Source organism: Monopterus albus, unplaced genomic scaffold (assembly GCF_001952655.1).
Source record: "Monopterus albus unplaced genomic scaffold, M_albus_1.0 scaffold148.1, whole genome shotgun sequence".
Classification (NCBI taxonomy): Eukaryota; Metazoa; Chordata; class Actinopteri; order Synbranchiformes; family Synbranchidae; genus Monopterus; species Monopterus albus.
Genome location: NW_018128028.1, coordinates 554932 through 579797, shown reverse-complemented (window position 1 = coordinate 579797; position 24866 = coordinate 554932). Strand labels below are relative to the sequence as shown.

The 24866-nt window shown below is 43.0% G+C and overlaps 1 protein-coding gene across 2 annotated transcripts in view; it reads right to left on the bottom strand.

The window, feature by feature from the left end:
* nlgn3a (neuroligin 3a) overlaps positions 1–24866 on the bottom strand; it is a 127257-nt gene that overhangs the window by 10070 nt on the left and 92321 nt on the right. For both annotated transcript variants that reach the window (XM_020614629.1, XM_020614630.1), the window contains one exon: positions 4192–4981. In XM_020614629.1, the coding sequence (XP_020470285.1) occupies positions 4192–4981 (790 nt within the window). The remainder of the gene's footprint in view (positions 1–4191; positions 4982–24866) is intronic.

Genomic DNA, 24866 nt, shown 5'->3' with positions numbered 1-24866 from the left:
GGTGTAGAGGTGTTAAAGGACACAGCTCTATGACCACTCCTTATTATGGATGCTATTGATTTGTTTGATCACACGAGTGGCAGCAAACAGAACGCTTCCCCCTCCTCCAATGCCTTCTCCGCTTTCTCTTTCTCCTTCTTTTAACAAATATTTATGACTTCTAAATTGCACTTTTTAAATTTAATATGAATATTATTAGTATATATTCCTGTTTTAATCTGACAACCACTTACAGTGTTTACCTGTAGATCTGCTTCCTCTTCTCCTCCTCCCCCTGCCATCCTGCTCTTATTACATTCAGCACACAGCATGGATGCAGATCAATGCCAACCGGGCCCCTTAACAAGCCAGACCACTTCCTTACCTTCTCTAATGCAAATCAGAATATTGGCTACAAATCTCCAATCAAGAGAGTGCCTATTTAATGGACTAGGTAGGTAGCTGTTTGGGGCTGTGCTGTCACATGATGCCAGGCATTCACCAACTCTTGGTACAGGCTGAGTTAACAAAGGAAGCTAACGGGACCAGGGGATAATCTGGAGAAAGGACAGGGGTGGGGGGTATCAGGGATGAGTGATGTAAGTACTAGACAGCTGGGGGAGAAAGAAAGGCTGAAGCAGTGCATGAATGAGGTCAGATGGGAGGAAGAATTGATGTATACATGTCGTTAACCCTACAGAGGAGGGCTGCTCGATTGCCAAGCAGGAAAATAAATAAATAAATAAAATAACTAGCAGGGTTGTAAATCAAAGTGCTGGCTGAAAAACTGCAGTAAAGATAGACTGTAGCTACTTCTATCTACATTCGTTTGGTCATTGTCACTAAAGACAAAGCAATCAATACTGCATATTTTAGCTCATATTGTCAATGTAATACATGAGCGGACTTTCTTTTTTGTATAGAATAATGAGGGAGAGCATGGGGGATCTCGGAGCAGTGGAAATGACTGAGGTAAAAAATCCAACACATGACAGCATTCTGCTCTTTAGCTACCTAGTAAGGCCCTGCACAGCTTGTGGCACAGGGGAAATGAGCACCAACCAGCAGGAAAAAAAAACAAGAAGCGGGAAGATGGGCCAACGTGTTTTTAGCACTAATGATATATAATGATTGATCTTTTCTGGGCTTTTCATCACTTTGTCTTTTCTGAAGTTCTCTGCCAGTGTTTTTGTGTATAGCCTAGTCGTTTTGCTGTTTGTTTGCTTCTGTGTTTGAAAAAAGTGTGGCAGTCTCAGTATGTGGACTTGCTGCAAAAAGTTTTGGAGGACAGTGCAGAAGAAGTTGTTGTGGTAATAGAGTGCAGGCCAATTTTGCCTGTCAATAGTAAAACAAATGTGGCAGCCAGAAAAATAACTCTGAGCTGAGTAAATCCCTGGCTTCTGAAACATCCCTAACTCTCAGCAAAGAACAGCCTCGTAGAGTAAACACATCCTCTCACAATCGCACTCACACACGCGTCCACGCGCACACACTAAGAAGATTTGACAGTGTGCGCTCTCTTTATGCTTCACTGACGCTGATGGAGGAGAAAAAAAGGGCATAGGCAGGGATTTGCCCTGTAAAGATGACACATGAGAGCCAGGGGCAGGAAGAGCTTTGGTTGCTATGATACACACTGTTGACATGCAGCCCAAGTGTCTCAGCATCGTGTCACACATGTTTCTACAGCTGATTTAGAGACGGGGCAGGCAGTCAATCTAGGTCAGTTCATTATACGAACATCTGGAAGGGGAGCTAGAGCTGTTATACAAATATAGGGAAGATGGTTGTTGGATGGACCACGAGGGCAAAGGGAATTCAACTGGGTCTTAATTAAAAGGATGTCTCCTAGAGCCACATTGGTTCTGGTGGTTTTGGAGGAGAGATCTATATCCCCTAGTGTGGTCTGAATGAGGACGAACTTCAAAATCTGTGGGAAATATCTCACGCCCCACCCCAAAGAGTTGATGGCAGATTCCTTTACTTGACTTGGAGTAAAATGATCCTTTGGAGCTGCACACTGAGTTTTCTATTACCCTGGCATCTAATCCCAGGCTCTTTAATATCTGAGTATCTAATTGTGGTCTGCCTGTAATCCCCTTGGCTGGAGTGACATGACACACCATGAGGTGGATATTACCCATAACATGGTGAATGCAGACTTAGAACGTGTTTACTCTGCCACCGTTCCACTTCAAATCTCAATCAGTCCGTGACGTGGAAATCTACAAAACTGACACGAGGTCAAAAGTGCAATTTGTTGTTTCGATTTCTGCTGCTTGCAAGGGTGAAGGCTGGGTTAGGATTACAGGAGGCTCACTGCCTGTGGCGCTCTGGTTGTAGGTAAGATGGAGAAGGTTGTCATCATCCATCAGAATTAATTTCACAAGATCCGAGTTCAGAGCAATTCAGTATGTAAACACCGTGCATTGATACCTTCAGGCCTCAAACTTTTCTCATTAAAATTAGACATATCCTCTCTTCTTATAATAGCAGATAATAGACTCTGAAGGACACGTAATATATTCTATCTGTATCTACAATTGCAGCAGTGTGTTGACACAAGACGGCTGCCAGGCGGAAGAGACAGCTGTTTAGTCCGTGCACGCTGACGGACCTCACTGCTTTCCTTGAGGAGCCAAAACAGCTGACATCAGTCCATCTGGACTAGTCTGTTCAGGGATCTAGCAAACCCCGGTGGCCTGGGGCTTGTCCTATCAGCCAGACAACTGGATGTAAATGCCTCCTGATTTCACAGAGGATGATGTAGAGACAGATAAAAACAGAACAAGATTTCAGACTGCACCCCATTGAGGATGGGATCAATATGGGAATGCCAAATTAAATTTCAGTTGTTACAAATGATTACTAGTTGTCACATGAAATGGCCCGGCTTTGTGATGGCTGGGAGAGAAATTGAGCATGGTGGGGGAGTGGGAGTCATCCAGGGCACGAGTGATCGACTGGTTCCAGGCTGTGGGAATCAATACCACCAAGGGCAAGAGTTTGATATGCCTCCCTGATAAGTCTGTCTTTTGGGCCTTGGTATAATAGGGCACAGATAGTATTTTTCGCTGACACACACACACTAACATAAACTCGCGCATGCATACCCACAAAAGTATAAAGAAAGGCAGGCAGCTGTGCACACATACTCTACTCATACAGTCAGCCAAGCACGAATAACACAGCACAAATTCTGGAAGAACATTTAATCTTCCTCAGATTCAATATGTCTCAGGTTTTCAGCCTGAAACCCAGGAAGTCCAGGCGAAAAACACCTCTGAAAAAAATGTCCCTGTTGAAAAATGCCTTTTCTGTTCCACACTATCCATTGTGGGGCTTCCTTCATCCTGTAGCTTCTTTCCTGTGGCACAGAAGTTCTTTTAATAGGACTGAGAGAGGATGCCGCTCTGTTATTTTCTATTAATAACTTAGCAAGTTTGTAATTGCGTGATTGCTGTTTTAGCTAATTGAAAGTACTATTTTATTTAACTCATTTAAAAGACAAACAAGCAATATGTATGGATATTTTGGATGACGACTATTATTAGACCCACAACCACATTTGGGATGGATACTGAGGACCAGGTTTACATCGGCTCTGGTTCCTGACTGGTCAGAACTGTAACACTGATAAGATCCTGCAGAAGTCATTACTGATAACAAACAAACAAACAAAAATACTGAGCTAACTGTAGCAAAGCAAGTGAAAATAAATCAAACCCTATGCATGTACCAGCCAGCTCCAGGTAGCAATCAGCTCCACTTCCCAGAATAACTCAACAAGTCACTCTAAAGTAAAGGTAACACCGGGCGTCAGGGGAAACAGCCCCACAGTTATTAACTTCAGAAAGTAGCACCGACATTTTAAATAAACAGTTTAAAAGCTAACCCTAACTGCAGCATAGTCACAAGCAAACAACTCTGACTTTAAAGGTATGTCATTCATTTTCTTCCTTATATTTGATATGTTATGCATTTTTGAAGCAACTAACTGCTTGTGTGCATTCACTGATATACTGGAGGAAAAGGTTTTGTGTTTTTTGTGCACACACCAGGTGTAAGCCAGACAACCCTCCTGATGAGCAGCTAACAGCATTCCTTAATCACACTGGGAAAAAAGTTAAACTAAATTAATTTGGATAACATGCTAATGATACCCATTCCTAAATTGTACAACTGATGAAAAATCAAATACATTTTACTCACCCAGTTTTGGCAAAATTGGTCCAGTAGGTCATGACCACAGCACTGAGCATGACATCATTCTTTGAGAAATTACAAGGGAAAAGATCAGTGGGACCAATCATAGGAATTCCAAAAACATAGGGCACCTCATCCCCGTGGGCGGCGTCTGACCAGGCTGGCTTCATCAGGCTCTGGCAGTGGTGGTAGAAGGCGTAGAAGTAGGTGGGTGAGCCGTAGCGAGCATGGAGATCAGCCGTCACCACTGATGGTTCTACCCACTGATGGTCGGTGAACAGAGCCACCAGTGTCTTGCGCCTGGTCTCTGGATTGTCCCTGTCTGCCCAGTCTGTGTACATGAACTTAATGGTCTCCCTCAGTGTGTCCTTACCCTCTGGGTACCCATACAGACTGTCCACAAAGTCAGAGACGGAGAAATCAAAGTCGTTTCCAGACACGCCGTCTTCTGAGTCCACCACATTCTCCACAAACCGCAGCCCTTCACCCTGGTTGACCCCCAGCATGATGTCATAGTTGAGGAACTCGCCCTGCTCCATCAGGATCTCTGGGTCATCGGGGATAACATCACCATCAATTACGGGTCCAAAGGCCACGTGGTACCTTGCTGGCTGTATGTCCTGCTCCACCAGCTCCCTGGAGCTCTTCTTCCTCAGGCAATCCACCATGTCTAAGGTGTCCAGGACATTACAGCCCACCTTTTCCGCCAGGAGACGCGTATACTTGACCGGCTGATAGTTCACTGCCCAGCTGGAGAGGGCCGACCCGCTCTGAATGATGGCTCTGTGGAACAGACCTGCACAAGGACACAGGAAGAAAAGATGAGATTTTGTTTAGAGTGTCACTATTATGGAAGGTAATACAGTTATGTGCTATACTACATGATAGTTGTTAATTTTGTTGCTGCCATGATCAAAAGGGGGCTGTCAGCTACACAGCTGATAAGAATAACAAAGGCCAGACTGAGCAAGTCCTTGTTGCCACACAGAACAATAATAGAATCATGACTGTGATAATGAATGTGCAGATGGCCTGGTCTCACAGACAGCTCACAGACGGAGGAGGGAATCAGCACTCTGTCTGTCATCTTCCCTTCTTCTTCCCCTTCTTCTCTCTTAGTAATATCTGTATATTTGTCAGGAGCAGATGCTACCAATATAGCTTGCTGTATAGGCTTTGTTGCGTATAGCAGGTGCATAAACAGGCTATATCATACCAAACGTGACTTCCTTCCCTTGTATAAAATTCAGAAATGCAGAACAACTCCAATTTGTGTTCTTAAATATATTAACCATGTACCCCACCCCATGTACTTTTTAAGTTAGCTTCAATTAGATAAACCTCAAACACTGCAGTTATAGACACAGATGTTCCTTTTTGCCATCGATGTGCACAAACACACATACACAAATATTTCCTCTGCATTAGTTATGCCTTGTGTAGGTACAATCATTTTTACCTGAAAGATCACAAAATTCTACAGGAGCACATTGCTATAACTAAAACTACTCCCTACATTTGCAGAAGAAATACGTCTGCACATATTCACCTGGCAATAGGATGCAACACAGTGGTACATAATAAAGGAGGCCAGACTGAGCAGAACACAACAGTCCCCTCCTGTTTGTAATATATTGAAATAGACACAATGTTGGGGTAAGATTTAACAGGCCATCTGAATCTAGATAGGTGTGTGTGAGTGTGTCTGGGGGGGCTTTAAAGGGGTGAAAGGTATTCAGAAACCATGGCGAACAAATCTCCAATCTCATGGGGTGCTCTCACAAATTAAATTACATTTTAGTTGCAGTGCAATATGAAGGAAATCCGAAATGATTTTTCACCACAAAGAACAGATCCTAAATAACAAACATAATTTCCTTGGAAATAATTGAATTGTGTCCCCCCTTTGAACAGTTTCTCTTTGTAGAAAGTGGAGTGAAGGCAAGATGACATTGTCTTTGTCTCAGGTAGGCCTCCCTCACATCATCATCAGTGCCTCACAGTCTCTGTCTTGACAGCACCACTCATCTGTGCACCTGATATGGTTTTTGAATTCACAAGTGCCGTTTTACCAATCTCGGAGAAAAGCAGAGGCGAAGCTACCGCTCATCAATGTTGCTCTATTGCTCATGGCACTACAACTGCCAGAGTCAAGAAATTCCACTGCATTCATAAGACTGAAAATCACAGCGAATGAAATGCAAATGATGCTACACTGAAGCCACAAAAACTAGCAGACAAATGTACAGGCACGCAGACTCCGTTTGTGATATTTCAGTGTCAGTGTGGGTGGCTGTGTTGAAGTCTTTGTGTTTATGAGGTAAACAGCAGACTTAAGTGCCAGATATATCACTTTGGTAGTCTTAATCAGAGGCAGCGGGGGGCTTATTTCTCCTTGGCGAAGATGAAGTGTTTATTTACAGAGCTATTTACATTTATTTGTTCGCAAGTAGTAAGTAGAATTAATGTGTCTGGGTGAGTGAACTGTGAAATGTTTCTGTGGTGAGTGTGTTTACCAGTATAAGCCACAATTACTGTATTTGAACAATGTTTTTTGGTTGTGAAAGCAACTGCTGGCAGTGAAGCTTTCAGCACATGGTCTGCGTGTAAGCTTTTGATTTAATCTCTGTGCAAGAAATTGTCTTTTTTTTGTGTGTTTCTGCATCCCGTGTCTCATTCTACACGGATGAGATCATCAGCTTTCTGTGACTTCGTCCGAGCTGTCCTGTCGTTCTGCGCCTCTGCAGGATGGTGTCCTGTGCCTTGTCTCAGGGAACAGGAGCTGATGTCGAGTGTTTCACCCACTATAAAGCATTAGAGAGACAGCGGCAAGATGAAAGATGGGTGCTCGGGGCCAGAAGAGGAGGGGGAAGCTGGGGTTTAATCCTGCCATCCCACCCCTCTCCTCCTCTTCTCCCCTTCCTTCCCCTCCCTTCACTCTTTAGTGGTATTGCCTCTTCACTTCTCAACTTAGATTGCGCTGTGCAAACAGAGCCAGTCATGGTGCAGGGAATCTGTCCTGAATCCCAATGCCGCCAGCTATGCCACAGCCACTTTCTCAATGTCTTTGATCAGAAGTTGTTTTAAGAAAATGTTTGCCAGGAGAGCAGTTTCTCTGATTGCCGGGGCCATTTGACAGATATACGTATATCAAATCTGTTTGCGGTAATTGAGGAAAGCAACTTGAGCGGAAATAGGCTTGGTCCCATATCTGCCTGCACCCAAACCCACAGATGGCCCTGCAGCCAGGTGGACAATACTAGATTTATCTCCTGTTATGGCTGATGAAAGTTAGGAAGAGTGGTTTTACTATTGTTTGTTGAGAATCGTATAAATCCAGCGTACAGAATCTGCCAACAGACCAATAAATATGTATTACAGCTGTGTGTGATGAGTGCCACTGTGGAAGGAAGCTCACTGGGGAAGGTCAGAGAGAGAGGAGGGAAGAGCTTTATCACCCACTGAGGGAATCCACTAATTATCAACACTGGGAGGTGTATACTGTATGTCTGTGCCTGTGAGTGCGTGTGTGTGTGCGTGTGCGTGTGTTTTCACTGACTTTGACTGATAAGATCCAGGAATGATGAATAGGCTGACTGACCACAGGCATCACGGTAGGGGTTAATCATTTGTGACAATGTTTTGTCTCTAGTGTCTACTCTGACATCTACGTCGAGAATGATATCCAGACGAAGTGAACAGAAAGGGAACAACATCAGTATGTGTTACATTCACATCTAGCAAGTTTTCCTTTGTAAAAGCAACAGATAGCCCTATCATTACCTGCCATTGTTTGACATGTGAGAATCCAGCACCCAAACCGTGAGCAGATCCATCACCTCATAGTGCTGCTGGCATATTGAGGTCATGCTGAATTATGACTGGAGCTCACGAGGTAATCACTCATTGGGCCTCTGCAAAAATGCTGTTGTGTTGCTCTGCAGCCGCCTCTGAGCTGTGGTTTACCGACCTCGACCGTGCTGCTCCCCCTCAGTAGACGCCCGTTAAATGGGCATGCAGTTCAAGCCCTGGATTGGTGGAGTGGCTTGTGGACATATTTCAGCCCTCACAGAAAAAAAAGAAAGCTTGACCTTGGGGGTATGATGACCACAGCATCACTTAGCGCCACAGTCCATACTCAAACACACTCAGAAGCTTGAACAAACACACATGAGTTTAGGCCATGTTTTGACAACCGTGGTACGCATGAAACGCTGATATTAACAAGTCAGCGCTGCATCACCGGAGACAGAGTAACATGATGTGTTTGTGGTTTGGATCACTGCTGATGTATTACATGAGTGTGTATGTGTGAGTGTTTAGTCCGCGTTAATGGACAAGGATGTTCTGTCTGTAGCGCTGTCAGTAAGCGCCATAAGTGACTTTGCAATCTGGAACATCTGGCAAAGATCAGTGAGGCATCAGCAGTCATTTTTATCAGTCTAGCCCTGAGATATATGCAACTGTAAAAACCATCCTGTAAAACCACTACAGCCTTAACAATGTCATAAAAAAAAAAAAACCTTAATGAAGAGAGAATTAATGAGACATTGGATGACCTTGAATATTTATATGGGCCAGATCTCAGTTTATAGGTCAGTGATTCATTTTCTTAACAAAATTCCTCATCATTTTCAGAACTAATAGGGGTAGAAATATGTAAACCAGCTAAATCTTCTCATACACATAAAAGCCACTGCGGGAGAGAAATAGCATGGCCACAGGGACGTGTCTTTTCCATCTTTTTTTCTCTCTCCTATAACTCCTACTAGATCTTGTACTCACTTTTTCCTTGCCTTCAATCTTTCCTCTGTTCTATTTTCTGTCTCTCTCTATCGTGGTCTCCATGCCTCTTTTTCTGTCCCTCCCTGCTGATTATTAGACATAAGTCTGTGTTCAGCAGAGCCTGAATCCTCTGAGCCATCTTACCTCCACCATTTTTTCACTGTAAGCAAATCTCCACAGAGCCATGGACTGCGCAGAGCCCCCTCTGATGTAAACATTTCTCTCCATCTACAGTCAAACTAGGCTAGCACTCAGTTGGACACAATAAATGCTGCTCTGCTTCTCCTGCTGCATTTCACTCCGGCTCTTACTTTCTTTTGCTGGTATAACTCTCATCTTCTCACAGGAATCCACAGTGTTATTGTTTTTCTAAATGATCATGATATATGAAGTCATTTAATCCCACATGAAATATTTAAAACCATCTGTGAGATAAATACTTATAAAAACCCTACATCCTTGGCCACTTGCAGTCATATCACACAGGGTTAACGCAGATGTCTCCATGGCTACAGCCTACAGTAACACGGGCTGCATCCACTTAAACACAAGTGCCTCTGGTCTGATCATGCATTAATCCATGGATAATTTCACATCAGTCTTGCAACCCAGAAACAATCCTTTGTTCTTCTGTTCTGTTTAAAGTTTCTGCCCAGCACCAAACTTGTCACCTTCAAAATGACTCTGGCACTGACAGCATCCGGTAAAAGGTAAGCTGCAGATTGCTGAGACGGTTGTTGAATACACTTTGCGTATAGGCTACATGGAGATAGTGTAAGCTAAAGCACAACAGCATCCAGTGTTCATCCAAGCAGGATTTTTTACATGTAGTACTTGTTTTCTTCACATAAAAAATGAAATATGACATATAATGGCTCAAATGGGACTTAGTGCTTATGATTTTTTTCTCTTACATGGCTGTCACTATTCTTGTTACCTGGCTTCACATATCCTGTAAACCAGATTTACTCTGGATTTCATAACAGATGATACAACAGGATAGCTGCCAAAGAAAATGGGTCTTCCTCCCAGAAACTGACTGGTTTGTTTTGCATGGATCAGAACACAAAAGTTTCCTAATTCCTACAAAACCTGAGTCTGTCTTATACCTCCAGAGGTGTTGTAGCAATATTTAAGTGAAGAGCAGCGGGCTTTGAAACAGAAGGACTGCCTTGTTTTATCACATTCATATAGAGGCAATATCTGAGGGGCCAGCGTTTTTATCTATCTGTGTGAGACATGCTTCATGCTAGCCCTCTATAATGCTGTTTGAAGCTGCTGGTCTTTTGCTCCTGTCTCTGTAGAGACTGCCTGCTTGCCTGCGGGCTGTGGCTTAGGCCAGATAAAGAGTTTGATCCATGAGGGTGGATGGAAGGAAGAGGGAAGGAATGGGAAAGGAGGACAGAGGAGAAACAGATGAGGGGAATAAAAAGGCCAAAGAGATGGTAGAGAAGAGAATTACCCTAGTGGTTAATATCACACGCTCCATCATCACATGCACACTGGCCTCCGTCTGTCTACACATATAGCACAGCAGGGCCACTTCACGTCCTTGAACTCATCAGTCTGGCTACTACTAATCACATATACCTGAGTCAAACAGTGTTTGTGGACTCTCTCTCCAAATTTATTTCAGCCTAGGATAATGCACAGATGGGGTTTACTACATCAGGACATTTCAGATTAGCGCATGCTGTCATTTGTAGTAAAGCAAATTAAACTGAAATTAACACTTCACTGTGATTGTCTAAACTTTCTGGGGTTTCTGTGTTGTGATGTCCAATGCAGCAAATTGGATCTGGTGCTCTTAGCAGGCTAACACTGCTAATTATTTGAAAATCTTACCTGATCCAGTTATAGTTCCCATAGACAGAAGCATAAATATGGATGTAACCACTCACATACTAAAAAACATCTAATGTCACTTAAATAAAGATGATGGCAGCTTTTAAGTTCTTTGCAAGGTGTGTGGATGTGTGGTTGATGGATGACATAACCACAGAGTGCAGGCAGGCTCGCTTTTCTTTATCTGACATTTGGTGACTGACAAAGTAATGTCTTATGTGCTGTAAAATTCTCTGTACTTTCAGAAAATTCAATTGACCCATGGCAAGAAAAAATTATACTTTTTATGCAAAATCAATAAATGGAATCATTATCAAGGGGAAAAATGTATTCAGGGTGGAAAAGCTTCAACAAAATTTCCTATAAGTACTGCTCTTATGTGCACTTAAAACATGACAAAATAAAAAAATGCTGCAGCTGTTTTCTGTATGCATTGTCATGACTACACATGCATGCATGCACACGCATCGCATTGATTTCTGTCCTCTTCCCTTGCAACTTCTGTGCCAAAGAGAAACAGGAAGCCTGCACAATGAATTTTTCCATTTCCACTTATGCATGTGTCACTAATGCTGCAGCCTCAAAAAGCACAGAATGCTGTCTCTGTATCCCTCTGTTGCTAGCTCTCTTTGTGCTGTGGCATTTGAGACAGTATTTACCCTGCTCACTCCACTCTGCTGCAATGCCTAGATTGGCCTGATAGCTGTGTACGCACAACAACATGCACGGTCAACGAGCCTTGACTAGACATCGATGTGGTAATGGGAAGAATAATGAGTTATTACTGGGTTATCTGTGTGTATCTCCATGTCATGACTATGTAAGCGGCTCTGCTAATCTCATTAGATGAGACAAGTTGTTAAAGATGTTTTCTGATTTCCTCTTTCTTCTCCTACTGTGTCCACAGATAGATTTTGGATCAGTGTGCTGAGAGGAAATGATTAGTGTCTTAAGTTCCCAGAGAAACTGGTTTGCATGGGAAAACTATGCAACTGGCTGCTGTGTGGCAACAGCAAAAGATATCTCACTTCTTTTGTTTCTAAATATGTGCATCACGCTTTACACTGCATCTGCATTGTATAGCAGCCCCAAAACGTGATTCATTTTTATATGTGCAGCAAGTGGTGACAGTTGGAGACAAAGAGTACACAGACTTTAAGGAAGCAAAGCACTATAAGTACAAATCAGATGTAAAATATGTCGAGCATGGGAGGGTCAAAGATGTAAGTCACCAAGTACGACAGTTCAGCCATGAAATGTGGAATGATGGGAAGCTTCTATTCTTGCTGACATATTGCCTGTGACAGCCAGATGGGATGGCTGCAACTCATTTTTTGGGCCAAGGAAAGCCGCGGAGAGGGCGCAGTTGCATTTGTGACAGACAAATTATCGCAAGGGGTGTACACCCCCCTGGGGGAAATCAGAGGGATTCAGAGCAAAGAAGGAAAGAAGAGTGACAGAGGATAGAGAGAGAGGGAGAGAGAGCGCCTAAGTCTTGCAGAAACAAATTAACTGAGCTGTAGGGGTACGGGAGGTGAAACTGAGATGGATACGCACATCCTGGCTAAAACACGAGGTGGGTGGAAGCTTACTGCTTGCCCTGGCCCTTTCCACAGTCTTCCAGTACAGCAGCTTTCTACCTTACAAGCCTTTGAGTCTAGTTCTGAAAAGGATATCTGCCCGACTCCATCTGATTGTAGCTTGTATATAAAGGCAAACAATATGCATAGTGTTCATGTACACACAGAGGCTTAGCTGCACATGAGCTTTTTCTAAATATCAGTTGTTTCTCCAGGGGAGTCCAATCAAGCGTACACAAAAGGTACCTACAGGCAATGTGTACAATTTACTCACGTGTCCATTTATTAGGTACACCAAGCTAAAAGAAAATGCAGTCTAATGCAACAGTCTGGCAACATTATTAAGGTGATCATGTTCAGTTTCTGTTGAAACTGTGTTGGAGTGGTGCTGCCGTATGTTTGTATTATTTTGTCCACTGGCTTTCTACCTTACAAGCCTTTGAGTCTAGTTCTGAAAAGGATATCTGCCCGACTCCATCTGATTGTAGCTTGTATATAAAGGCAAACAATATGCATAGTGTTCATGTACACACAGAGGCTTAGCTGCACATGAGCTTTTTCTAAATATCAGTTGTTTCTCCAGGGGAGTCCAATCAAGCGTACACAAAAGGTACCTACAGGCAATGTGTACAATTTACTCACGTGTCCATTTATTAGGTACACCAAGCTAAAAGAAAATGCAGTCTAATGCAACAGTCTGGCAACATTATTAAGGTGATCATGTTCAGTTTCTGTTGAAACTGTGTTGGAGTGGTGCTGCCGTATGTTTGTATTATTTTGTCCACTGCATTTATATTAATGAGGCTAGGCTAAATAACAGAAACAGCTCTCTGTATAATGTAGCACAGTTCAAAAACTGCACAAACTACAGCCTCCAAATTGATAATGCAGCTGAATCAACACCTCTCTAAAACAGTGTGAACAACAATGGAACATTATCACCTTTCCGGAGGAGGATTTATTGCAGGGCTGGTTTTGATTTCATTTTAGCTATGTGTACCTAAAAAACCACCAAATGACTGAATACACAATGCAGCCCACCCCAACACACACACAACCACACTCAGCTGTGTTTTCATTCCTTGTGGGGACTTTACATTGTCTTACATTCATTTCCTGTAGAGTTATCCTAACCCTAACCATAACCACTACTTCCTTAACCCTAACCCCATGTTGCCACCCTAATATTCAGTGAAGGCCGAGTCCCCACAATGGTGAGTGTGTTAACGGGTTCTGGTCCCCTAAATGTAAGTAATACAAAGGCACACACACACACAGACAGAGTCATATAATTCAGGAAGCTCATTAGGCATCACACACAGAGCACCTAGTAGGCAGCAACCTTTTTCTCTGACCAAGAACATTAACTCTCTCTTTTAAAACAAACCACCATTAATGAACAGGGATCTGAGGAGATATTACAAAAATAAATAAATAAAATAAATCCAGATGTGCTGCCCTGCTTGACATTATAGTGCTATTCCTATCAGAAAGACGCCTCAAATAACTGACGCCTTTTAGGGTCAGTGGTCACAGCGCCATCCGAGCTGATTAACTATTGTACCGGGCATGAACGTGCTAGCCTGAGCACGGGCTCCAACAGCGTAAACATATTGTTCTAGCTGTGTCTATGTCACTCTGTGTGTTCTTCTCTCACAGCGTCTGACACTGCTGTTCCCTGCATTGCCCGCTGTACTAGTAGCCCTGCAGCCAGAAGCCACAGAAGCTTGGTCTAATTCAAGGCAGCACACCATGCAAACAAAAATAGGATGGATATGAATTGCTCTCGTCTCATCCTCATTCTTGAACACATATTAAAGATTGAGAGTGAAACTCAGGGTTAGGATGGGACGACGCATTGAACGTGATCCCAGCTCCTGACTGTGGAATTACCTGCTCCGAGGAAGGCTGCTGTGTTTGTGCATTTATTGAGTGTGTGTGCTTCTATTTGTGCATCTGTGCTTGTGTTTGTGTGAATGACCTGTATACTGTGTGCTGTGGGCTGAGAGAAGCACGGTGGAGAGATAGCAGCACTGTCACAGCAGCCTATCCCTGGAGAACACTGTCTGCCTTCCCTACCTCATGCTTCATACTGTAAACTCCCATTGAGTCAATTACTGTGGCAGACTCTTTAGCCACCATGGCCACTTACTGTAAGTGGACAATGAGACAATTGGGTTATGACATCTCCTGCTGTAAAAATGGCCTGGAAAAATTCCACCGCCAGCTGCGGCTCCTTAAATATCTGTTCGAACAAATCAAGTCAACTGGAAATCCCAGCAATTAAGAGCTATTTGCTCAAGGTGTCTGAAGTCAGCATTCATCCACTGAGCATTGATCTGCTGCAAAACGAATCAAAATCAATCCAATAAAATGTTTTGATTTGATTAGGAAATACACAGAGTTGCTGAAATGTTGACTGTAGTATTAAAGATTAAAAATGTGTTGACCAAAGTGCTCTTCAATCTGAAATCCTTCATTTCTTCCTCCTCTGAACAAAAGCGCTCTGACATGACATTCATCTGTGCTACAGACTAGAAAATATATCTTAGCAAGACAAACAGATGGACATATGGATGGATCAAGCTGCTGACATCTATTCTCATTGTGTCACAGACAGAGAGAGGAGGGAGAGACAAAGAGGAGGTCATAGGAGGATAAGAGAGGAGGCGAAAGAAAAGAAAAAGGTGAGAAGACTGAAATTCCTCAGTGGATACTATTGTCCCTGGAGAGTATTCACGGCAGGAAAAGGCTCTCTGCATAGGAAGATGGCACTTTGCATGCTAACTGTGACTTTGCATTCATTGTGAGAAAGACACAGGCATCTCAATGCATCAAATGACTCATGCAACCATTTCATCTCCAATATGTGCTGCTCTCAAGCTCGATACAAAGGCTCTGAAATGATTTTAGAGTGCGATTTGGTTGAATTAAATTTCTTCAAGCCAAGATATTTCTATGTGGGTTAAAAAAAAATATGTCAGATGCATCACTGGAAAGGAAGACGGATATTTTCCCCTCGATGAAGATTTGTCAGATCTGTTCAACAGCAATTTGATTTCTATTGAATCTAGGACAACAAAAAACATCCCAAAAATAATTATATTATTTAATGTGTCAATAGGCTTTCCATTGTTGTATTTTTTATGACAGTGTATGCCCATCTGGCGGAAAACAATTAAGTTCTGAGCTAGTCCGTGGCTAAGAACCGTCGATGGCTTATGGAAGCACTCGCTCAAAGCATTATCATTTAACTGCATTTTGCGCTGCTGTATCACTCCTCTATAGCATCATATTGGCTCATGATGCTCTGCAACTGTGAGTGTATATAAACCTGTGTATTAGATTTGGGGCTTGAGATGAAATCTAATTTCTATGAGCTCACGGGGAGAGATTGCTTGCTGATACACATCCATTGCCACATCTGGCAGACCCTATCAAATATACATGAACCTCATGAGATCATGATATGCCTGCACTGCCATTATTTCCTCAAGTCCACAACACATTCTTGTTCCTTGTAATGTGTTTGATACTGATGCTGACATTTACTTTGATATTTACCAACTTTGCACAGATAAACATGGTGTGACATCCATCTTTTGTGTTAACATTTGCCAACATCTTGGCTACTGCCCAATCTCCTTAGAATACCATTTAAAAACTGCTTATTGTAATGAGGGCAATAACGTATGGAGATGACTCAGCTGATACTGAGAAATGATCATTTCAGTCACTGCTGTAGCCAGATAATAACAGATTGATAGTGTTGCAAACTGCAGTGGACAAGTAATTAATATCCATTACATAGTCGTCATTGGGAATGTATCATATTGAATTTTAGATGAAACAAAAAACTGATGGACAGAAAACATCTCAGTGTCTGGCGCTGTATCAGCTTCATTTCAAACTGGTCGGCCTAATAACAAGGTCTACATACAGTACATTCCCCTTTTACAGCAGAACTCCAGCTGTTTTCACTTTTGGCAGAACAGACAGAATGCAGTGGATTTATTATTTATTTATTTATTTTTACCTACGGTCCTTTCTGTCAAGCTCTGAAAAGGCCAAGTGGGTAGTGGTGGACAGTTTCTTCACCACCTCAGCACTCAAAGTTGTGTTGGCTGCTTATAGTGGAGTGGTAGAGCAGGGAGTAAAACGTAGCGTGACAGGCCGAGGTCCAGCACAAGGGCAGAGAGCTGTGAGCTGAGCGATGGCGAAGGAACAGCGCATCCTCGCCTTGGCAGCCTCATTCACTATTTATTTGTTTGTCTCTGTGTGTGTATGAGCATGCTGCCTGTGCTTGCCTGCGTTGTTATATTTACTTATGTCGTGCAGCTCCGTGTGCGTACACGCACTTCCGCATTCTGGTGAACTTTTCGTGCTGCTTGTGGTGCTGTGTGACTGCCTTGCTGAGGTAAGACTGACATTCAGTAGTTGTCTTTGAGCCTCAACGGTCACACTTCAGATTATCAGTGTTTCACATTCAAACCATGCTGTAGGCAGCAGAGGAGAGAAAATAAAAAAGGAAAGAAAAATTATCACGGTCGTGTGAGAGAGTGCACCGTTTCCTTCTCATGTTTTTGTCCTCTTTTCCATGGTAACGTGTTTCACTACAATATGTCTGTTTCCATATCTTCCCTAGTATTCTCTTCTCTCTGGTGTGTCTCTTACTGCCAGTGCCAGTAGGTGCACAGCTGTAACCACATGAAATCCCCGAGAGTGGGAGAGTATGTGGACTTATATGTACACATGGTGTGTGTGTGTGTGTGTGTATGTGCGTGCGTGCGTGTGTTTGCATGTGAGCAGAGCTAAGCTGAGCTGAGCTGAGCATGGGGGAGAATATTAACATGGGCCAACCACAGGCAGTCCCACTGGTCTATGTGTGTGTGTGTGTTTGCCTTGTATTACTCATGTTGTAGCTACATTACTTAATTTTAGGGTGATTTTGGATTTTATGTGAATTTAGGGTTAGACAAGTAATATGGTTAAAATAGGATAAGTCTCCCGGACATGAATGTAAATCAGGGTAAAGTCCCCACATGGAATGAAAACAAATGTGTGCATGTGTCTGTGCGAGTGCTAAGAATGTGTATCTGAGTGTTTGAGCAGTGCACATACAGTACATACAGTATATGTTTATGCAGAAGACCACTGCTGTGAGTCTGTGCAGACAATTCATGTGTGCGCGCCAGCGTGTGCGTTTGACAATGTGTGCCCGTTCCTTAGTTGGGCTGCATGCCGGCGCGCTCCACTTTCTCAATGTCAAGCTAACACATATTCAGCAGCAACTAACGTCACAGCACTTGACACATTCAGTATCTCACCCACAGACATTCATTTCGAGCTCGCATTCAGAGTGGCGTCGGGGAGCTTATTGCCATTACTACAGAATGTGTCACTGTCAGCTTCCACTTACACTTGCATTCTTCTTATAGGAAAATCTTATAACAAATTATTATGAATACAATCTCCTCATAATGTGGGAATTATTTATCTGTATTAACCTTGAAAGACAAACAACTTAGGGTTAGACTTTAAATGTTTGCATTGCTAATGAATATGATATTAGTCATGATCTGAAAATTATTATCTGATTGTTTCTTTTCTACTGGCAGTGGTTTATACAGTACTATAGATATATTGGAGCATATTGAGTAGGTGAATAATGAGTAATTGTGTTGACTGTTTATTTTTACAATGGGCTTTTTTCATAGAAGGTATTTTGACTGTCACAAGAGTTAAACTGCATGTGTAAATAAGAAAACTGATGATGGCTGAATTCCATTTAGCTACAGACGTTTTATGGTTCTGGTTCATGCTGGCTCCCTGTCACAGTTTACTGGAACATTTGAACAGAACGAAGCCATTGTTAATGGTATTTTAAACACCTGAGCTTTTCCTACTATGACAAGTCAAAATGGCTACTGTACTGTAAGTTGGTTGTATTTGATTTCTCAATATGAAATATAATATAAATACTTACTACTACTTCACATCCTGGACACAAAGTGTTTAAATTCCTCCCCTCTGGATGGCGCTCCAGGTCACTGGATGACAAAATAACCAGACACAAGAACAGTTTCTTTCCCCAGGCCATCACTCTGATGAACAGCTAACCCATGACTGTATAACTGAACAACAACCCTCAGTACAATTACCTCGCTTTGCCAGAAAATGGTGGACTGCTCCCTTTGGGTTGGCAGTGAGTTGCTGCCCCAGTTGAAGGAGTTTAAATATCTTGGGGTTTCGTACACGAGTGAGGGTAAAATTGAACGTGAGATTGATGGGTGAATAGGGGCAACATCAGCGGTAATGCAGACGTTGTACCAGACTGTCGTGGGGAAGAAGGAGCTGAGCCGAAAGGCAATGGTCTCAATTTACCAGTCAGTTTATGCTCCAACCCTCACCTATGGTCACGAGCTGTGGGTAGTGACTGAAAGAATAAGATCAGGAATACAAGTGGCCGAAATGAGTTTCCTTCGCAGGGTGGCTGGACTTAGCCTTAGAGATAATATGTGGAGATAGCGGCTCGGATTGGAGCCACTGCTCCTTCACATTGAAAGGAGCTAGTTGAGGTGGTTTGGGCATCTTATCAGGATGCCTCCAGGGCGCCTCCCTTTGGAGGTTTTCTGGGCACACACAACTTGTAGGGGACCCCAGGGCAGACCCAGAACATGCTGGAGAGATCATATATCTCATCTGGCCTGGGAATGTCTTGGAATCCTGCCAGAGGAGCTGGAAAGCATTGCCGGGGAGAAGGATGTCTGGACTACTTTGCTGAACCTGTTGCCACCATGACCTGATCTCGGATAAGCAGAAGAAAATGAATGGATGGATGGATGGACTTCCATGGTAGCAAGTTTTTCTCTTTCAATTTGAATCAAACATGGGTAACCCTTTTTAGCTCAGGGACATGTTTTGCCTCTGAAGTTGCCAGTGACAGTGTTTTTGGTTCTGATCTGTAGCTGTTCCCATGAACAAATAAAATTCATGCAGCCTACCATCCTCCTTGCCAGTTTCATCAGTTTTGACAACGAGAAACAGACTTGTGCGTCTGGGTCCTTGATAAATTACAGCAGTACAATCTAGCATTTGAATAATTTAACACTGTATCACTTGAGGGAAATTTAAACACACACACACACACACACACACACAGAACTAACCCTGTCTGTCTTCAGGACTTGAAGGTATCACCTGTCTGCCCTCTGGGATTTTGCTATCTTGTGTCACTGTTTATTTCTGCAAGTGAGGAGCATGTTATGGTATCACAGAGGCTGGTGGCTGTCTGGTCCCCTTAAACCCCCCATCTTCCCCAGGAGGTCGGGTCAGAGGTTAACGTGGGCTGGATCAGTAGCTGATCAACAGAGGGAAGGTTTATTCCATGCAGCTCTTTAATATAGACCAGAGAGAGAGAGGAGGAGCAGGTGAAGTGGATAAGGATGTAGCACAGTGGCGCTGTTTCCCATCGAGTCTCCCTCCCTTCTCCTAATGAGCATTCTGTTAGCAGCTAGGGGATGGATTCAGGCAGTTAGGCATACGGAGAAGGCTGGCTAACAATGCAAGCGGTTAGCTAAACAGCTGTTCTCTCTCTGCTGCCACCTCCCATCCCCGGCTAATGAAGCCCTCACAGGAGTCCTGGGACATGCCGGAGAACAGCCACAGATACCCAGGCAAGGAATCTCAGTCTCTCACTGGCCCCTTGCAAAAGTCTGTGTGGAGGACAACTTCACCATCAGGACAAGCAAGGCTCCAATTAGATAGTGGAACCCTAAGAATAGCACACTGGGCAAGCGCAGACATTTTTATGAATACTTTGTTGGGAAAGTAAACACGGCGACTGAGGAATGGCAAAAGCCATGACGCCTTTCATAATGGAAAATAAACACATCACTGTGTTTATTTTTGTGAAATGTTACATTGCTACATTTCATTATCCTCTGCAGTGTGAGTAGTTTTCACAGCGGTGGGCATCGATCAAGATTAGCAGCATGCGATATGGGTTTGTCACCATTTGACATGTGCAGAAGACGCATGCTCTCCAAACAGCCGTCACTGAAACAAGGAGGAATGTTTCAGGGGCACTGCCTATTTTTCACACTATAAAAACCTGATGTTGCATTATGTTTTGCTAGCAAGACAGTATTTGTTTTGGATAAATGTTGTCTTGATTGTCTACTGAGGGCCCATGTCACTTTCAAATGATGTACAGTTTAAAGTTTACTATGCAGTTATTCTTTTTTTCCCCCCCTTTGTTGAGTAGTCACTTTAGCCATCAAGGCTGCTGCATGCTTTAAATGAATGTCTGCTGAATGTGGGACTGCATCAGAGCTTAGGTGGGAGGTGTCAAAATTCTCAAAGTCTACAGTTATATTTTGCAGCGATTAGCCAGGTGTGCTTAGATGTGAAAATAGGCAGAGTTTGGAACATTCTGTTTCTTTGCTGTTGCTACTTCGTGGTGCTGCCACTGTGGAATATTAAACTGCTCATCATAAACAGCTTTGAAGAAAAACTTTCCTTTTAGAGTTTGCTTTTGTTAGCTCGCGGATAACGTAGGAGTCACACAGAGAATTTAGTTGCACTCCTACATTCCTGTTCTTGCTTTTCATCTTACAGATGAGAACCTCACTGGTTTCTGATCTAATTCATTGCTGTGAATTTGTTGGCTCCTCAGCACTTCCTGTAGCTGTTTCACAGTAAAAGCATTTCAGTTGTTGCAAGGGGTATAATCAGTTTTGTATGAATCCATCATGGGTCATTTTGTTATGGAGAGATACTGAATTATTTCCTTCTTTCAAAGACAGCCACCATTTTACATCTGTATCATACATTGCTGACAGGAAAATGTAAACCGACATTGGATCATGAAAACCACAATATTTACAGAAAAAAAACAACAACACAAGAATAGTGTCCTCAGTAGCCACTATACAGCCTTGGTGTCTCTGGTTCAGATTCTGTAGTTGCTACAGCCAGAAATGTTCAAATCCTACACATGAGAGCTTTAAGGTTCCCAGGAGGGTTTTTTTCTATTAAGCAGCTGAATCACATTGTATCTCTAAGGCTGTGACTGTGGGCTAATCTTGAAATATTGTCAATGTAGTCTAAGTTGAGCACCTTTGGGGCGTTTCTTAGTAAACAGATAGATAGTGATGCCGATATTAACTTAAAAAAAGAAAAAAAAGTGCACAAATCTCCAGCTGTAACCCTAGAGCTGTAAATATGCGTTATTCTTCCTGTTTATAATGCAACACCTCTCTATGTCAGACAACTTCTCACCCCACCATCAATTTAGCTAGTTTGAAAAAAGGTGTAAATGATTCACTGTCACATGTGGTTGAATGATATGCTGTACAAGCCAGTTTGTTGAAGCCTTGCACCTGCGAGTAATACTTTGCAACATGCACATTCTATTTTCCATTAAAGTCAAAGTGTCAAACTCCATTTCACTCCTCAATCTATATCAACAGGTAGCTTCCCTGTCCAGATATTAACCTATTAACCAAATATGAATATGAATGAGAATTTTCTGTACAAGAGAAGAGAAGAGAATTGATGTGAAGCAACATATCAGCAATATTGTTCTCCAACAGCTGCATTCGGTTTGGTGAGTCACTCTTTTTTTTTACAACTGAAAAGGATCTATTGCTCATGTTACCTCTCTAAGCTAAAAATCTATCGCAGCCTTGCAAGCCCAAGAGCTAAAGATTTAGTTTTTTTGTCAGGTTGCACAATAGTGGCCCTTTATAGTAGAGGTTTGTGCTTGTCAGCATGTTTGCTGAAGTTCCTCTCATTGGGGATTTAATTGTGCTCAGTCTATGCAAATTTCACAGCTAAGGCTAATGCATTTACACTGCCCAGAATTGAACATCTTGGTAGGCAGGATACAGCTTGCAACTGCATGTGCGCGCGCACACACACACACACACACACACACACAGTGGACAGTTACAGTGTACCCTTACAGCACATTATGTCAGTGATAGGGATACAGATGGCATAAATAAATACATTCTCAGTATCACACTGTTATTGGCTCCCACAAAGCAAATCACACCAGTTTCATCCTACAGCAAAATAACTGGGCTGATGTTTTTTTTCTATGTGCCACTTCTTTTCACACTTCTTCTTTTCACACAAAAAACAATTTTCCTTCCAAATCATTCTGCCTGTAATCACAGTCTGTAGCAAGCAGGCTCTATGTAAACAGAATGATATATTCCTGGATGCCTATAATCGCACAGTAAAAAAGCATTTTTCCTCTCCGTGCAGATGAAGCCATTCTACCAAAATTAAGTGAGCACAAAGTCATACATTACCTATTTCAAAGTAATTTTAGTTTTAAAAAGCATTACCCGAAACAGTTTGCAACACCTCGTAATGCTCTGCAGCAGATGTATATAAATCATGTTATGCGAACCTGTGAAAATGATGAGGAATGCGATGGTGCTATCGAGCACAGTGTGGTTTCATGGCGGCTCTACAGTATCACTTTGTTTTCTGTGCAGAAGCACTTAACACTTTTCTCTCAGCAGAGACAAACAGATGCATGGACACTGAAGGACTGACCTATCTAGCCACAGAGGTGAGCTGTCAGACCCAACAAGCAAGCGTACGGTGCTCATGAAGGGCAAAGTTCAGCTAATTACACTGTAGTTGTTCATCTGGCAGAAAGAGATAGAAACAACAGTCTATTTAACAACACATGGTTCCACATCTTGCCTGGTGTGGAATTCCTAATGAATAAACACATACACAATCCTGGGTAAAAGAAAAAAAGAAATGATGAAAGTAAAAATAAAAAGAGACAACAGATATTGCAAAAGGGAAGATGGATGGACATAATGAAATGTGAAAATAGTGTAAAGGAAACAAGCGAGTGGTGTCAGAAACTATGTGTGGAACGACAGGGAATAAAGGGAGAGAGAAAGTATGAGACAGAGAAGGTGTGAGAGGAGGAGGGAGGTCAGCAGAGATGTGGAGATGGGCGGAGGAGGAGGGGGAGAGATGAGCCCCCAGTGCTCAGCTGTCAGTGCTTCCTCTGCAGGTGGGGCAGGAGGAGTGCCAAGTCCCTCTCTCCCACTCACACAGACACCCATGCATCGCTCTATAATGGATGCTTTACACTGGTGCCAGAGAGAGAAGGGCTGAGGCAGAGGGAGGGAGACATGGTGAGAAGACGAAAAAGAGACATGGGGGAGGGAGGGTCCTGGAAAAAGAAAGAAAGTGCTATGAGGGATTGGGAAAAGGAGCTGAAGAAAACCCCTCAGAGATGAAGGCAGTGGGGCTGATGGAAATGTAGAATAGAAATGGATGAAAACAGACAGACAGACAGTCAGACAGAAACATCCATCACGTTATTAGACCAATCAAGACAGGAAACAGACGAGACAGTCAGGGAGCAATATGATGCAGCTACTGGTTTAATTGATCTAAGGCCTAACGGGATCAGAGAACAGTGAGGCACAGCCAGGAGCTGCGGTAACTGGCCCCCCTCCACCACCACTGACTGTCACTGTCCATTAGGACATGTATGAATGCGCCCTTGACAATGATTTATCAAAAATGATTCACAGGTGGCATCTACCTGAACTAACGACTTGCCAGCATCTTCACTGGGGATTGCAGGTCATCAACAGATGACATATTTTGCAGTCGCCTCGTTCATCAGCTGCGATTAGATTCTAGAAGCAATCTCGGCAATACATCACCAGATGGGTCTCACTGTATTGTCTTGGAGAATATTGCTGAGACAGCCAGTGTGTGCCACATGTCGCTCAAGCTGCTGAAGCCTGTTCATACAGTTATGAATCTGGGGCTACAGGTATATGCAGTGCTCTGAGCTATTACCTTGGCTGATGGAGGCATGGATTTAGTAAAGCACTCAATTATTCCATGCTTCTTTCTCTGACCTGCTCCTTGGCTCTTTAACACCTATCACACCATGCTTTATAATCAAATCAAATCAAATTTTATTTGTATAGCGCCAAATCACAACAAAAGTCATCTCAGGACACTTTACAAAGTAAGGTCTAGACCTTACTGTTATCAATATTATTACATAGGGAAAACCCAACAAATCCCCCTTGAGCAAGCACTTGGCGACAGTGGGGAGGAAAAACTCCCTTTAACGGAAGAAACCTCCGACAGACCCCGGCTCTTGGTGGGCGGCCTTCTGCCTCGACCGGTTGGGGTGAGTGGATAGAGGAGAGACAAAAGAAGAAAAGCAACAAGACACAACAATCAAACACTGATCAGGTCGATGTGGCCGGTGACTGCTCGTCAGAGACATAGAGCTCCAGGGCCAGGGCAACCTGCAGAAAGGTACAGGGAGAGAGAGAGAGGACACACTACGGGAGAAAGGAGACACAAAGTTAGTAATGTGTAATAGTGGCAAGCTAGTGGCAGAGGTGCATGCGCAGACAACTGGAGTTATGACCTGGTCTGAACAGCCAGATTTTAAATCAT